The following is a 12,555-nucleotide window of genomic DNA, read 5'->3' on the forward strand; positions in this document are numbered from 1 at the left end:
TTTGTGGGGTTACAAGGACGGCATGTCTCTGCATCATTGAACTGGCAAAAGAGGGTGGGTGTGTACACACACACACACACACACACACACACACACACACACACACACACACACACACACACACACTAAAGCTTTTCTTACGCCACATCTTCATAGAAGCTCTCCAGCTCGTCTCGCTGCTCAGCCAGAGAAGAGTCCAGGTCCAGATAGTTTCCACTGGGAGACAGCTGGAGGGTGCAGTCTTCCAGCTGATGGACACACAGACAGAGACATATGTGAAGATCAAGTTTAACCAATGCTGAATCACGACAGAGCTCAGCTGTGAACAGATTTGTTTGTGTGTGAAAAGCCGAGGCAGAGCGAGGGACACCGATCTCTGGTGTCAGTAGAAACCGATCCTGCAGCCGCTGCTGCAAACAAACAAAACTGACTCGACCGGTTTAACCGATGAGGTCTGTGGATCTTTGCCTCTATATTCATGTGGGAGAAAGTAATCTGCCCGGATACTGGCTAATCTGGATGAGTCTCACACTAAAGCTGCACCCAGATTTCTAAAGGATCATCCAGCCTCATAAAGCTGAAGACATTTTGAGATTTGGTAACTAATGCGAGGACACCTGCTGTCCGAATAAATCACAGACTGAAAACAGTCACATTTATGGCAAATACAACAAGATGCAACAATCCTCCAATATCAGGAGTCACACTTTATGCAAAATTTAAGCCACCAACTTCAATTAGCTGATCAATAACAGCTTTTCTGCATGAGTGATTCATGCATTTATTTACAGCACAGTGTAGGACAGCTGTAGATCCGATGCTTGGCTGCGACTTTTATTTTGTGTCAACTCTAAAGCCACAGGACAAGAAAAACTCCTGACGTTGATTTACTCCAGGATCATATCGATCCATGTTGTCCTGCGTCAGAGAGAAATGCCATTTATACTTCAATATATTTATTATATTCTTGTTAAAAACAATGGAGTCCCGGTGAATCAATGTAATGTAATGAGACACAATGCTGTCAAATTCAAGAGCGGCAGAAAACACTCGACTGTTGTGCCGATGCTTTAGCTCAAACAAATGCGATTCCTCCACCGTCGCTTCTGCAGAACGCCCGATTTTACTGAATTTACATGACATGTAAATATTCTGGCTGACTGGAAAAATAAAGACAAAGCGAATTATCAAGAATTAACCACGACCATTATAAAGCTGGACTGTATAACAACTCAATTGTACTTGTATATAAATAATTCATAACAATGGGCATCTCAGGACACTTTAGGAAGGTACCAATCCACCAACATCGTTCAACAGAATTAGCTAAATTAGCTCCTCAACATGTCCTGAAGTTCTCCAGAGGCCTGGTAACAAACTAATCCTGTGATTCAGGTGTGTTGATCCAAGGTGAGATCTAAAACCTGCAGGGACACCGGCCCTCGTGGACTGAGATTGCCCACCCCTGGTTTAGCTTCCTATTCTACTTTTCATCACTAAGAACCACAAGAAAGCCCACAGTCTGAAACTGAACAGCCATGTAGGGAAATGTAGGAATAATATGACGCTAATAGGTCTTTAATATTACCGTTTCATAACTCACGAGTAGTTTTCCAGAATGTAAATGATAACATTAGAGACACGGGAGGTTTCTAATTTTTATAGTAAGCAGTCATGCATATTTGTTTAATGTGTTTGTTGAAGGAGACACTGATTAAAGTGACTCAAAGGTTCCTTGCAGTGTTAACAGAGGCCAGTGTAATGCCATCAGATTAGTCAATGTGTTTCTGAGGTTAAATACAGTAACTTCAAATTTAATCTGAGTTTAGCAGCAGGAAACAGGAGTCATCTCGCCCTTTGTCTTTAAAACATGTCTGCAATTTAACTGACTCGTGTATCTGGTTGTATTGCTAAATATAACAAGGTATTACCTGCAGAACAATGGAAATGCACGCAGTGCTTTCATGTTATACATTCTTCCCTTTGGCAGTGAAAATAATTGGTCCCAGCACAGAACCCTGGGGAACTCCATGACTAACCTCTGAGTGAAGATATAACTTGGATTTTTATTATTGAAACTGGAACACATCATTCAGAAAAATCCATGTAATCTGTAATAAAACCGACTGCTTCATGCAAACAAAGTTGGTTTAGGCTGAGAGAAGCTAATTAGTAACCGTCGCTGCTGTAAATGTTTTACAGCCATTTCTAAAGCTGGAGCTGATGTGTGACATTTGTGCTGTTGGATAATCGTACAGTTATTCAGCCGTCGTACCGTCAGCTGTAAAACATGAATGCTGCTCGCGTCAGACGTTATTCTGTTTATTTTAGAAATGGCTGTTTAACCCCTCCCTCCTTTTGCATCTGTGGTTTCTATACTTTCACTGATTTTATTTACATGTGACAGAAAGTTGCTTTACAAAACCGATCCAACAGGTCACACACGCTCTGTGTTTTCTGGGGCAGTATGCAACAGGAATGTGTTTTTTACTCTCTCAAACAGTAAACGGGTCTGATCCACATCAGCTTCATGTCTATTTATAGCCGCCCTGCTCGGCCTGGCAGCATGTTTGTAGCAGAGCCATGGCCAGGTACAATAATCAGTTATCAAACACATCAGGTCTGCTTTTGAGTGTCAGACTCTAGACCTGCAGGTCCACATTCTTCTTCTCCAACAACACAGATCCTTCCCGTCAGCCTGGAGCTGCACGGAGGAGGCGGAGGAGGCTCACCTCCACATTTTTAACTGATGGTGTAACTGCAGGTCACGTGGTTGTTCGTGGATTTACATTTTCTTCGCTATAATTTTCAGTAAGGATTTAAAGAAGACCTGAAAGTGAACTTGGACAGTGACCATAAAAGCAGCTCCAAACATCCCTCTGACTCAATCTGCACATTTTCAGGTTTAACTAATTTTACATCTGAGTCTACAAAAACCTTCCTTTTCTGTGAAAAGTTTGTTGAGTTTGCACTCACATTTTATACAGAGTAGTCTAAGGAGCTGGGAAAAAAGCGACTGGACTGCTTTAAGTTTCTTGAAGACGTTTCATCCAAGGAGCTTCTTTAGTTCTAAAACCAATTGGTTGCAAATGCCAGATTATTAAGGCCTACTGGGAGTGTCCCTAAGAGGGTTGTTGACTGACTATTGATCATCTGAGTGTAGGTCATTATCAGCCAAGGTTTCAGGCTAACCCATAGTGAGACCACGCCCCACCCTGTCATGTGATCTATTGAGATTAAATGGCCCAGGATGCGAGTGGGCGTTAAGGCGTCTGGGAAGGATCTCAAAACTGGATTATAGATGGCACAGTGGGTGTCATAAGCCCCGCCCTCTGTTCAAAGATGGTTGTTCACAGTGGACATAGATGCTTCTTTCACTCCTCTTTCAAACCATCTGTCTTCAATGTCCAAAATGTAAACATTGGTATCCTCAAAAGAGTGACCTTTGACCTTTATGTGCAAACTGAAGAAGCTGCTTCTCGCATGAGAGGTGAAATGTCTTCAAGAAACTTCAGTCCAGTCGCTTTTCTTTCCAAGCTCCTTAGATTACCAAGACCTGGACACTAAGAACCTTCAGACTGAGAGCTTTTCTAGTCTTACCGACCACTCAAGGCGCTTTAACACCAAGTCACATTTGAACCATAGAGCACATCTACCTCACATCCATGGTAATCTAGAATCTCCAGTTAAGCTAACAAGTGTTTGGACCGTAGGAGGAAGCTGGAGTACAGACACAGGAAGCACACACAGACTCTCCATCTCACCAGGATTCTGCCCAAATAAAGGAGTTCGGCTGTGAGTGTTAGTATTTTACGGTGACCTCCATGAAGTGGAGACAAAATGGTTAAAAATGTTTTTTAACCTAACATCTTAGAGTGGACAGGAATGGCTTAAACACATACGCACGTTGTGGCGCCTTCCTCCTCCAACTTCCCCCCTCTCTTGGTCCTCATTGATTAGCATCCTATTGACCCACTGGGTCAAAATGTAGATGCTTCCGTTATGCAGAACTGTGTCATCACTGTATTTATTATTTTGCAAAACCAAACAGGAAAGGTTGAAGAACACGCCACCTTTTCTAATTTGAATCAGCTGGATTAGATGCCCTGCTACAAACTCTGAGGACAGAGACGGTAACCGTGCAAAGGATTCACTCCGAGCACGAGTTTGTGTTCTTGGGCTGCACAATTAGTCAAATCTAAATCTCAATCACAATTTTGGCTTCCCACAATTAAACTAAATACTAAAAAGCGTGCTCTGCCAATATAATGCAAAGCAAAGGCAAATGAAGCCTAATACTGTGCCTGATGACATGGCTGAATGTGCCGATGACAGCTGTTCCCTGTTCCAGTCTGTATGAGTAACAAATCATAAAAGACAGATTTACAACAGCCTGTCAAAACAAACATCAAATGTCTGACACAGCAGGAAGTGAAGAGCTTGCCTCCTGAAGGGGATCATCATCCATTGTTTGGAATTACTTCAGATTTGGGGCAAGTGACGTTAACCTGGAAAGAATCACATACAGAGAGTGCTGCAGAGTTGTAACACAAATAACACACAACTGCCTGAAAACACAATGCAGTGGTTGCAAATGCGCCTCGTCCAACATCAGCTCGGACGAGTCTGTACAGCGCATCGGCCTATCAGCGCATCCATCCAGCTCCCACCAGCCAATCACATTTGACTTGATTCTAGATAAGAGTCCAGTAAACACGGGGAGTAACGAAGGCTTTGGGAAGACGTTGAGCTGATTGGACGCCTGATACGTTATCCTCTCTCTGTTCATTTGTGGCAACAGCTGACAGGGGAAATTAGAAGAGGCCCCTCAGCTGTTTTGTTCACATTCATCGTGCAGGTACAACAAATGGAGTGAAACCTTTACCAGGACACGCTCTCATGCCAGGTCAATAAACACCTCGTCTGTCTGCAAAGAAGTTCTAATTGACAGGAACGTGCCATGACAGAAAAGTGAAAGTGGTGCCCGGATGACTTTGTGTTTTATTTAATTTATGAATTGTATTAGAGCAGTCGTCTGTCTGAACTGGTTTGGTTGAGGAGAAAGAGGAGAAGGCGAGACGTCACGCACTGCCTAAACTAAATGAAGTATTTAGTAATGACAAAACATATGTGGAGAATCTTGTGCCGTGTGTGCCGAATGCAAGACGGGACAAACTCAGACGGTTTCCCGCGACACTGTCTGGAGATCATGTGCAAACAGCTTTACACTCGATTTAAATAAACACTGCTGCTAATTTACTTTGATCCTCTTTAAAGCCGACACTGAGCGTATGAAACAAAACTCATCGACAGACTGTTTGTGCAACTGCTGCCTACAAATTTTAGGAAGGAAAAGCCTGTTCAGCTCTTATCAACACATTGCTCTTAGTATTACATCCGTCCATGCATCCATCCGAGCTTATCTGCTGTTTACAGGTCCCACCCTTTTCCTCCAAAAACCAGGCAGTGAAGCAGGAGGACGACGATGAAATAGAACCAGCTTCGTGCAGCACAGCAGATGTAATGGCTGTGTACCATTCTCACTATCTCACTGAATCTATCAAGGAGGCGGGGAGCTGCCTCAGGTCGAGCCCTGGGGCAAGATGGGAACAATTAGGGGGTCAGTGGAGGAATGTAATCTATAGGGACCAGCGTTCTCTGGTGCTTATCTGATGCTCGAAATTCCAGCCGGGCTCCGGCCGCTTCGCGGCAGGCTGGTGTCGGGCTCACATGATGGCTATGAATCTTTGAAACAGAACTTCCTTTTTTAGAAAGTGAGAAATCAGCACTAGTGTTTCACAGAAACAGTGCAGAACATGTTCAAACAAAGACTGCTGAGCAATGATTGCTTCATCCTTCTTTTAACAACTGCAGAGGGAAAAAGAGCAAAATGTGACGTCAATAAGATGGATGAAGGAAAAACTTTAAATCATACCGCTGTAACTTTTCAACTATTAGCAATAATACATATCTGAAAGTCTGTACCTGGCAGCTCACACGGATATTTCTATTGTTTTTGTGCGCAGCGCTGTAACGTCTCACCTTCCAAACCCAAATCACTATTGAATGCTCGTAGTTACTGTAGTCTGATTACTGTCTAAAGCGGCACAGTTACATTTCTTCTACATTCTTTCGAGCATTAACGGAAACATGAGGAGTTTCTCAGTTTGAACAAGTGTGGCTCTAAAGCCTCCATCAGCTCCTAGAAGTTACGGGTCCCATTTCCTTGTCTGCAGCTATGACCACGGTAGCTTGAGGCTGAAGCTTGTGAGAGCTTTTGATCGCTTGAAAGCTGGAAATTTGTCCTGGAAAACTACTTGTGCATTTATGGCAGTCGGGTTAAGACAGATGAGGGGAACTATGAGATTCATCATCAGTAAATTGCTCTTGTGACGCTGACTGGATGGACTAACCATTAAAACACATCTTCAGATATGTCATCGTCATGCTTCGGTTTCACTGTTAAAGCTGTGTTTGCACTGCAGGGACTAGGAGGCTTTGGAAGAGCTCAGTGCGTTTCCACTGCCGGGACTCTGTTCTTCACTGGCAAAGAAACCGCTTTACAAAATAAATGTCTGAAGGAATTATTATCTTAAGGTTCTGGAACTTTTTGGGTCAGCCTTGCAGCTCGAAACGCTCCTGATTGGTGCTCACCACTATTATTAAAAATAAAAAATATGTAGTTGTAGCTAATGCGTTTGTTTACTATGCTGTGGCCTTACAGCAGCATGCCAAACATGGACTGAAAATAAGGTGTAGTAGAGTCGTGCACAAAAATGACATGTGTGACTCATCTGGAGCACAAATGCAGAGAACCAAAGGCCAAAGGTGAACAAGGCTCCTGGGACTAAAGGTTGTGAGTACACTGGGTTTCATGGCAACTTCCATTCTTTTGTGTTAACACCAGATGAAACAAGGTCTAAATTAAGCTCCAAGTTTTACCTCCAAATAATTCCTGATCCAACTTTCTTTCATAAGTACGTGCAGCTTCCTGCCAGGGCTTGCAGCTCTGAACATTTCTGACTGGTTCAGTTATTTGGAGTTTTTTCAACTATTTTTTCAAAGACCATTAAAAAAAATTTTTTTTAAAAAAATACTAAAACTACAACATGGAGTTACAAAAGACAGATGGAAATGACCACACAGTCCAAGCTTCATTAGGCTGTAACAGTGAAGAAGAAATGCACGGGTACAGACAGTTGTGAGCAGCTCTTGGTGTGTGAAAATAATGCAACTTTAATTCAATTCCAATTAAATGCAGTGGAACTTTATATAGCATCAAACAACACCTCAAGGTGCTTTATTTTTAAAAGGTAAAGACCCTAAAACAATAGGAGAGAAAACCGTAACAACCAGGCGACCCATTATGAGCACGCATTTGGCGACTGTGGGAAGGAAAAACTCCCTTTTAACAGGAAGAAACCATCAGCAGAACCAGGCTCAGGGTTCTGCCGCAGATAAAATACTTATTATAAATACCTGTGATAAAAACCTTTAAAAATTAAATAAAGACAGAATGTGAAGAAAAAAAAGATGCTTCTTTATGTACAAGGCTGCACTTTAGTGTAATACCACTTTTCACCACAAGGTCGTAAAACGAGTGTATCTCTTTTAACCAAACACGTAACTAAGAAGACATAAGGGTCTGGAAAAAAGGCTGCGCTAAAATAAATAAATAAATATTTGACTTGTAATAAACTCCGCCTGACAGTGGACTAATTAAAACGTGCAGAGTGTCATTACAAACGGCAGCTTTAAAAACAGCCCTTGCTTTTCTTGATAAGTCAGGTAAATAATGACGTTCTCAAGGAGCTTTAGTAGGAGTGAAATCAAAGATGGCAACTTTAGCTTCTTGGAAATTTTGTGGAAATTAGGTTCGTGTACAGCGGTTGTCATGAAAACCATCCAGCCTCAGAGAAATCTGCTCTGAAGTTAGCCTGTAAGTTTCCACAGCTTCATAATGCTACCTAATGTCAGACAGTCCCACAACACTGGCACCATCAGGGCTCACTCAATTATAACACTGCTGCTAATCTTCATTTAACAGGCTGCAATTAAAAGCTTCTTGTATTACAGCCCATCATAAACTCTGTAGCCAAAAGTCATTTAGATGTTTCTGACAGTCGCCCATTAAAATTAACCTCATTTCATTTTGACGCTTAAACCAGACGCCGCTTTTCTCAGCAATGTTACGCAATCACTTTATTGTGCCGTGTTCTTCAGACCATCAGAACTGTGGAATGTGTGCTTACACGTAACATGACTAACTGCAGTGTAACAGCATGCTGACATAATGCTGAGTGAGCCTGAGTGACATGACGCTGCAGTCACTTCCTGTTTGGAAAAACAGACTCCTTAGCACAAAGAAGCATCATTAGTCACCCAAGCAACAGGAAACAGGACCACGGAGCTTATTCCGCTTTTCCAAACAACGACGCATTAAATTCACCATTTTCAGCCACATTTTCAGCTCCCTGACAGAATGGACCATTGAGAAGCGGAGCAACACGACTTCTCACAATAATTTCATGAGGCAAAACTGCACATACATAGCTTCAAAAGGCAGGAAGACTGCTTCTTCATTTTGAATCAATCCAGTTTTATTTATACAGTCCCTGTTCACAACAATCACCTGTAGACACTTCCCAGTGATACAAATGTTCAGAAGATCCAGTATGAGCAGCACTTTGTGACAGTGGGGAGGAAGAAGTTCCTTTAAACAGGAAGAGACCCTTAAGGTCTGCCTCCCATTCTACTTTCAGAAAAGCAGGAACCACAAGTCAGCCTGCAGGCTGAATAATATTATTCTATGAGGTCTTTACAATATGACACGGCCTGATCATTCGGTTTGAGAGGGAAATAATAGGACACAAGTCCCCCCACAGCTTTCAGGCATTAAATGAAGATGACATAAAATGGTCTTTTTGATGAAAGAAACGATTTGGTCTTAAACCCGTGATGAACACAGAGTCAGCAGGGTTCACCCTTTAGGGAAGATAACCAAGAGTACAAAATGTTGTTGACATTTCAGTCTGAACGCACAGGGTGCTGAGTGTTTTGGTTTTTTCCTTTGAGACTTCCCGGTGGGGTCATTCAGGTCTACCTTCTGTCCCCGAAATAAACCTGGAGTTACAGTTTGTTAGTTTAACCTTTTCCACTTAGCTTACCTTCACTGCACCTGCACTTATTCAGTTCCGAACCTTTCATCTTTCTGAAGGCACATTATGCATTTTTATATTGCCTTCTGCACCTTTTCCATCTCGATTAAACAGGCGGCTTTATTTTGTCTCAGGGTGCTGCTGAATGCCTCTGCTGTGAAAATAACCCTGCAGTGACGTTAAAGCCTTATTGATTATGTTCTGATCGATTCTGAATCCCTGACAGAGAAAGGGGGCTTGGGACTAAGGAAAAAGCTCACGTGGAAAATCAGACTGAAAAAAAGAGAAACGGATACAAGTCTAATTAAAACGTTTTCTACTTTAATGAGGAGCAGGTTGATAAAGTCCTGTTTCTCTTACACTTGTATTGATTTCAGTATTAAATGTGTAAAAGGAGCAACAGCTGCTATCCTGTTGAACGACTCGCGTTTCGGCTCCAACTCGGACGCACCAGGCTGTATGGTTTTAAAGTCCGGTGTGTTTTTGGACTGCAGCAAACATCATAAACGCCTCTTTGACACCTGAAAACTGTCGCCTGCCTCGGATAATTCGAGGCATTTAAAACTTATTCCCACCCCAGCCTCTCTGTCCGGTCCGGTTTCGCAGGTTTCCCCGTAAAGGTTTAAGCTCCCCGGCAGGACTGGCGTTAACCAGGTAGTCCCGTCAGTGACCCACCTTCAGCGGCGGCTCCAGCAGCTTGTGGATCCCGGCGATCTGCTCGCTGAGCTGCAGGTTCTCTTCCAGGTTCACCGTCGGAGGTCTCCGAGGTTCGGGGAAGTTTGTGCAGATAAACGGATCCGAGTCCTCCAAGTACTGGACCCGGCAGACGATGGAGGCCATGGCCATGCGCCCGTGACCCGACTGCGGCTGTAGAAGTGCGAGCTGTCGGCGAAGGTCCGTCCTCCGCTGGAAGCAACTTTAAATGAGAGGAGAAAGTTTCAGCTCCAGATATAAAGCCGCCACACTCACTTCCGGCGCCTTCAAAGTAAAACTAAAGTGTAAAAGAAAAAGAAATGATTCAAAAGAACACTTTATTGATGATGAGATTATTTCTTATTTATTTCTTATTTTCATCAGATCTGGATTAGGTTATAGATCATATTTCTTAGTGCATATCAGTGAACTCACCCTCCAATCTGCTCAGACCACCCAAAGTTACCCGTATGAGATCACACTAAAAGACCAAGTTTTTTTTTACTTAGATTGAGGCATTTGAATGGTACTTTTATTCTAATTAAAATTATACACAAAAGGTCTGACAAAGTATACTTCAAGATAATCAGATAGCAATACAAGACCCACTTCAGGAAAATCCTAATCTCAGTATTCACTGACCGTTAGTTGGACTAGTCACTGATAACTTGTGTTCTTGTTTGCAGCAAATGCTGCATTTTTTATGCAGACTGGTGGTTTTTGGTGTCAACCAGAAAATAGTCCACCAGGCTGTGCCAGAGACCATCATAAGGTTTAGGATGTCACTGCGGGGTGGCACGCTCTCTGTGCGATTGGCTCAGTCTGTCATGAAAGTGATGGCGAGGACTGAACGTCTATGATCGGTCCTGTCAGATTGATCACATGTCCTCTATGCAGAGTATGAGCCGAGTATTGGCTTCTGTATGTCGCAGAACATACGGTGAACTGCTTTTAAACTTCATTCATGTTAGTCAAGCTTTTCAGCAAGTTTTTAAAAGTTATCTGCACATTAAAAAATGTTTATTGATTCTTTGTGAACGCAGGTGACAGAAGCTGATCACAGGTGGTATTGTAGTTTATGTTGGTTACATATAAGAAAACATATGTAACCAATCAAACTGTCACGGGCAGAGCTGATGGATGAGCATGCAGCTCCTGGAGCCTCGGGGTGCAGTGTGTTAGGCTGCTAATCCAGATTTTGCGGCGAACTTTTATTTACTAACCGCTCCATCCTCACGAGGCCCGTCAGCAGAGCCGTTTGTTGATCAGCAGCGTCCTCTGGTGGATGACTGACTGTAGTACAAAGATTTTCAATGACACATTAATGCTTGTTGTTTTTCTAGCCAGCTTAAAGAGTGATGCCGAAAACTGTCATTAGGAAATTAAAAAAATATACACCTGCAAACACCTGCGCTTTTTCTCTGTCATAAAAACTGCTTAAATCCCCACAAAGAACTTGGACTCACTTTCTTAACCCCTAGGGATACAGATGTATAAATGTTCAAATATCAAATACTTCAGCAAAAAAAATGAAAGAAAAAATAAAAATAAAAGAAATATCCTTTCAGAATATTTCTTTTTACATTTCATGTTTCATGTTAATGCAAAAAAATAAATAAATAAGAATACTTTATTAATCCCTAAGGAAATGATGTAAAGCTACACACAACCTACATATGTACACTGTCATAGTCAATCTGACATCCCAGGTATAATCTTACCATAATCATTGTAGCATAAGTATGTATGTCTGTTCCCTAACTCCTGCCAGAGGCATCAATCAATCTGGATTAAACTTTATCAACATCTATGAAGCTTTCAGGAATTATTTTTTATGTCACTCACATACTTACAAGTTATTTAAATTATGTGCAGTAGCGGGTCTTAAAACAAATGGCAACATTAGATCTATGTTAAGCAGTTTTTAGCGCAGTGGGACTTTGAGACAATTGTGACTAAATGTCAGACAGTGATGCTAACAGTGCCTGTAACACATCACTTTGTCTTATACAATGAGTATGTAGTTGAAGAGAAGAAGAACAATAAATACATGTTTATTATTAATTTATTTGCTGTTTATGAACAGAAATTTTCATCACCTGATCATATACAGTATTATAATGAAAATAAAAGAAATAAATTATAAATGATCATACATGTCCATCTTTTTATACATGAGCAAAGCAAAGAAGCACTGCTGGCCTGGCAAACACACAGGGTGCTTCTTGTATGATACAATGATATCATGGGTATAATTACAGTTTATCCTTCCATGGTGGAGTTCACATGGTTGGCTCTACATTTTGCACTGTAGCACTCATAGTTTTATGCGCTTCTTCCGATTCTTATATCAGTGACTGATGGGTGGAGCTCTACTTGACGCACCACATCCCAGTAACATGGAACAGTGAGAGACTCTATGCACAAACTGCTGCTGCTTCAACCTCTGTGGATCTGTGGACTCAGTTCATCTTCTCTTACCAAAATGGCAGCCATCTGTGGAGAGAAAAAGAAACACTGAATAAGTGTTTATGTGCAGCACATCCAGTATAAAATACAGCAGAGGTTCAGATCTCTTCAGAGCAGCAGTGGAGAGGCTGTGCAGTGTAGCTAGCGCTCTCTTAGTTCTTCATGTTAACATGTTGGTGTGAACATGCTGAGCTTTTAGCATCAAGTCTAATCAATTTCATAAAGTAAACTGAGC

At 42.0% G+C, this 12,555-nt stretch overlaps 1 protein-coding gene and 1 pseudogene across 1 annotated transcript in view; both read right to left on the minus strand.

Moving 5' to 3' along the window:
• The window catches only part of fhod1 (formin homology 2 domain containing 1), a 47,850-nt gene extending 37,767 nt beyond the window's left edge, over window positions 1-10,083 (minus strand). The window contains exons 1-2 of the mRNA XM_013909099.1: window positions 9,834-10,083; window positions 142-248 (exon numbers count right to left, since the gene is read on the minus strand). Coding sequence (XP_013764553.1) covers window positions 142-248; window positions 9,834-10,004 — 278 coding nt within the window. The 5' untranslated portion in view covers window positions 10,005-10,083. The remainder of the gene's footprint in view (window positions 1-141; window positions 249-9,833) is intronic.
• Window positions 10,084-12,290: 2,207 nt separating this feature from the next.
• LOC106456128 (NACHT, LRR and PYD domains-containing protein 12-like) overlaps window positions 12,291-12,555 on the minus strand; it is a 7,553-nt pseudogene continuing 7,288 nt past the window's right edge.

Source organism: Pundamilia nyererei, unplaced genomic scaffold (genome assembly GCF_000239375.1).
Source record: "Pundamilia nyererei isolate P.nyererei 1_Seehausen unplaced genomic scaffold, PunNye1.0 scaffold00019, whole genome shotgun sequence".
Lineage (NCBI taxonomy): Eukaryota > Metazoa > Chordata > Actinopteri > Cichliformes > Cichlidae > Pundamilia > Pundamilia nyererei.